The following is a 4,565-nucleotide window of genomic DNA, read 5'->3' on the forward strand; positions in this document are numbered from 1 at the left end:
AAGTTTCTTTGTTTAAAACATCAAACTGATTAACAAATATTTTTTCATATTATCAACTCATGGGCGTCCCCTGGGGGGGGGGCAAGACGGGGCACTTGCCCCCCCCTGGAATGTTATTTCCACAGCAATTGATAAAATTCCCAATGAGAAATTAGCTTCTAAAAATAGGTCTACCTATGTTACTATAATGTCAACGCACGGCTATCCATAAAAAGTATCATTAATAATAATCGGATTATTTTATCTTATCGTATTTTTTGGTGCTCACACGGCAATACATTATTAGCTGTTTACTGTTACATCGTGTATATTATCGTATCACTTACTTGACAATATACCTATCATTATTACAACACGAGCAAATGATTTTTTAAATGTTATGAAGGGTAACAAATTAAGTATTTTAGAACAGACAAATTCAGGGTTACGAAAACAGATAGAATATAATAGACAAAAATTAAAACCAATAATTTCAAGCATTTTGTTTTGTGCAACTCATGATCTTTCTCTACGGGGAAAAACATCAACTTCGGGCATATTTAACGATCTTTTACTTTTTCGGATTGAATCGGGTGATGAATTATTACAAAAACATATATCGGAGAATGCGGGAAATGCCAAATATACATCACCTCGAATTCAAAATGAAATTATTTCTATATGCGGAAAGTTAATTAAAAATGACATAGTTAATTTAGCTAACGCGGCAAATGCTTTTTCTGTTATTGCTGACGAAACTGCAGATATTTCTGGAACAGAACAATTGTCAATAGGAATTCGATTTTTAGACAAACACTCAAATCCACCAAAAATTAGGGAAGAATTTTTAGGATTTACTCCATTAGAAAAATTAAATGCTCAATCTGTAGCTACAAACATTATATCATTTATGACTGACTGTGGTTTAAATTTAAACAAACTATATGGGCAAGGATATGATGGTTGTGCTACAATGGCCGGACAAGAAGGCGGTGTTAGTAAATTAATTCGTGATAAATACAACAAAGCTTTATTTTTTCATTGTTCTAATCACAGGTTAAATTTAGTTATAAATGATTTAAATAAAATAATGATTATTCGTAATACTACTGGAACTATAAAAGATATTATAAGATTTTTCCGTGAAAGTACGCTTAGACGAAAACTTATACCTAACACCACTATTTTGTGAAACACGCTAGTCGTCTAAATATAAAAGTATACGAGTATTTTCAGAACATTTTATTTCAATAATGACAAGTTTAAAATCATTATAAAATAATGAAATACATTCGAATTCCAATACGAGGCAACGAGCTCATTATTTATATTCTGCAGCCTCAAATTCATCATTCTTAATTTCTATGATAACTATGGCGAGGTACAGTGCTATTTTAGAACCTGTGACAAATATGTTACAAGGTGTGTCAGTAGATCTATATAAAGTCAGCGAGCATATTAATTCATTACTAGAATTGTTCGATAATCATCGAAATGACGCTAATAACATTTTCCAAACGTTATATAACGAAGCGAAATCAATCGCCATTGATTTAGATATTGTTATTACATGTCCGAGAACAGTAAAAAAAAACAGTCACTAAGAGCGAACTATGAAACTGAGAGTTGTGAAGATTATTACCGAGTATCAATTTTTATACCATATATTGATTCAATTTTACAATCTATAAAAGAACGTTTTGAAAAAAAAAATGATAATGCATTTTTACTACAATATCTTCATCCCAACATATTTAAAAAATTGGAGAAAAAAATGTATTTTGAGAGCATTGAAAAAATTTTTGATTTCTATGAAATTGATAATCTACAAGCTGAAGCAGAAAGTTGGTACAGTTTTTGGCAAAATAAGAACTGCCAAGATATTGATTTCATCGATTTGTTAAATTGTAACTGTACGTTTTTTCCAAGTATAGCTGTTGCTTTGGAAATATTTTTGTCTCTTCCGGCTACAAGCTGTACAGCAGAACGTTCTTTTTGTGGAATATGCATGTTGAGTGTTCATAGAGAAAAAGTAAATTCAGATAAAGAAAAATTTATTGAAAATGCACTGACACAATTTGGTAGAGAATGTCCACGGAGATTGAAATTTATATTTAATGAAAAAGACTAATGTATTATAATAATATCTAATTGTAATAATGACGAAATATAATAATATGCTATAAATAAAATGTATAAAAAAAAATTCATTTATTTTTTAAATTAATTTTGCCCCCCCCCCTAGAAAAATGTCTGGGGACGCCCGCAAAAAAAATGAGCAAATGCTATAATAAAAACTATAATCGTTTAAAAAAATTATTGTATTATAATGCTTAAAATAGTTAATCCATTAGTATACAATTAATTCCCTTGGAGCGCTAGTATACCTTTACACTTTTCAGTTTAGGAGCTTCTTATCTTGACGTATTGTTGGTTTTGGTACGTTTGGCAGTTTGGCTATTCTTTATCCAGTATATTAAATATTTTAATTCGTATTGTAAATAGTTATATAAACTTATTGTAGATGGAAAACCAATATTAAGAATTTTCTCATGGTATATATAGTAAAATTGTTAATACTACGTTTGTAATTGGCAATTTAATATCCGTGTTATTTTTTATTCCTTTTATATTTTACTTTTATACTATATTTTTTTTACTGAAGCAAAACACATTTGAAAATAAACTGTCAATTTAATAAAACATATAGGTAGACTATTTACATTATTGTTTGAGAATTTTTTTTAACACTACTTATTGTTTACTATTTGTATTTAGATATTTTGCAAAATGACCTCACATATAAATATGATGAATAAATGCAAAACTCTATTACCAATTTTATCGCACAATCTTCATAAAGGACAATCTGGAAGAATTGGTGTTATTGGAGGTTGTGAAGAATACACAGGAGCTCCCTACTATGCAGCCATTAGTGCGTTACGTACAGGAGCTGATCTTGTTTATGTGTTTTGTTTCAAATCTGCTGCTCCAGTTATAAAGTCATACTCGCCAGAACTTATTGTGTTGCCATATTTGGACAGTCCAGATTGTATTGACCGTTTAAAGCCCTGGTTAGAAAAGCTTCACTCTCTGGTTGTCGGACCAGGACTTGGTACTAGCCCTATTGCTCAAGATGCTGTTAGACGTATTTTTGAACACATTAGTAGAGAATCAAATTTTAACAATAAAAGAATGCCAATAATAGCTGATGCAGATTCTCTTAATGTAATTGAACCAGAAACATTTCGATTTTATAATGGTTGTATTTATCTTACTCCAAATGTTCACGAATTAACTAAATTATCTAGTAGACTAATTGGGCGTCAAACATATGAACCAACAGTGACTGATGTCCAGGCACTTATGAACAAATTAGGAGGTAATTATGTTATAGTATTAAAAGGAGCTGAAGATGTTATAGCAAATATAAGAGGAACTTTAGTGTGTACTGAACCAGGTTCAACTAGACGATGTGGAGGTCAAGGAGATATATTAGCAGGGAGTATGGGCACTTTTGCTTATTGGGCTTCCAAGCAAACTCACTATTGTGATGAATTAGATCCAGAAGTTCTTGCTGCTTATGCAGCAAGTGCACTTACTAGACATACAAATAAATTAGCGTTTAAAGCAAAAGGTCGAAACATGATTACAACAGATATTGTTGAATTGCTACCTAATGCTTTTCAAACTTTATTCGGCAACTAAAAAAGATATGTTTATTTCTATATTATTTTAAGAATTGGTATGTTATACAATAATTTGAAACTTCATTTTTTATTATAATTATTCCTTAGCAGTAATGTTAATTAATAGTTTGTTTGTATCATAATTAAATATTTAATAGATATATATGTTATTGACTAATCGGTGCTGTGTAGTATGTCTGATTTTTATTGAATAAATTTATTTTATCTTTGTTATTCATAAAATTTAATCTTGATGAATCTTTACGAATACTGACAACTTTAAGAAATTTAAGTATATACCTAAACATAAAATATAGAGTTTATTTTTTATTACTACATGTTTACTTTTAATTTCATTAGGTAACAAACTTGCATTTTATTATAATAGAATTATAAAAAAATACAATTTTAAATATTTCATTCCAAAAATAAAAAATATTGCCATATTACAATCAGCAAATCCTTAGGTTCCTACATTTGTTAAATATTTTCCTTAGTTTTTTGTACATAATCCATTAATAAAAGGTAAAATTAAGATAAAGTAAAATAGTATTAAAGGTACTAAGGTACAGTTAAGTTTAAAATGGAGAATTCTAAAATATATAATATATATAATACCTAATACAGTCTATAATATTACAAGAAATAGAAGTTACTCTACCGAATTACCTGTTAAGTAGATTTTGAGTATACCTACATATCAATGTAATGGATGTGCCAATTTGAATTCAATAATAAATTATTATACATGATAAACAATGCTGAGCAGAGTCAATGTGTCAGCTACTATTTAAGATACTACTATATTAGGTATATAATTTATTTTTATTACTTTTATTAGCAGGACGATAAATAAAAGGTTGAATTAACTAACTGTTTTATTATTAAAAAAAACCA

The 4,565-nt window shown here is 28.8% G+C and overlaps 2 protein-coding genes across 3 annotated transcripts; both read left to right on the top strand.

Annotated features, from left to right (window-relative positions):
• Positions 1–379: 379 nt before the first annotated feature.
• Positions 380–1,171, top strand: LOC132926380 (52 kDa repressor of the inhibitor of the protein kinase-like). Its single transcript, XM_060990735.1, has one exon. It carries the CDS (start codon positions 380–382, stop codon positions 1,169–1,171), a length of 792 nt encoding a protein of 263 aa, XP_060846718.1.
• A 1,229-nt stretch (positions 1,172–2,400) lies between these two features.
• On the top strand, positions 2,401–3,911 carry LOC132928884 (ATP-dependent (S)-NAD(P)H-hydrate dehydratase). 2 transcript variants are annotated; one of them, XM_060993828.1, is made up of 2 exons: positions 2,401–2,534; positions 2,758–3,911. In XM_060993828.1, exons 1-2 carry the CDS (start codon positions 2,532–2,534, stop codon positions 3,685–3,687), a joined length of 933 nt encoding a protein of 310 aa, XP_060849811.1. In that variant the 5' UTR covers positions 2,401–2,531; the 3' UTR covers positions 3,688–3,911. The 2 variants fall into 2 exon arrangements, with proteins under 2 accessions (XP_060849811.1, XP_060849820.1); XM_060993837.1 differs by having other exon boundaries at positions 2,402–2,689.
• The last annotated feature ends 654 nt before the right edge of the window (positions 3,912–4,565 follow it).

Source organism: Rhopalosiphum padi, chromosome 1, assembly GCF_020882245.1.
Source record: "Rhopalosiphum padi isolate XX-2018 chromosome 1, ASM2088224v1, whole genome shotgun sequence".
NCBI classification, from domain to species: domain Eukaryota; kingdom Metazoa; phylum Arthropoda; class Insecta; order Hemiptera; family Aphididae; genus Rhopalosiphum; species Rhopalosiphum padi.

Coding starts and splice junctions, on each gene's coding strand:
- LOC132926380 (XM_060990735.1), top strand. CDS start 380: ATGAAGGGTAACAAATTAAGTATTTTAGAACAGACAAATTCAGGGTTA.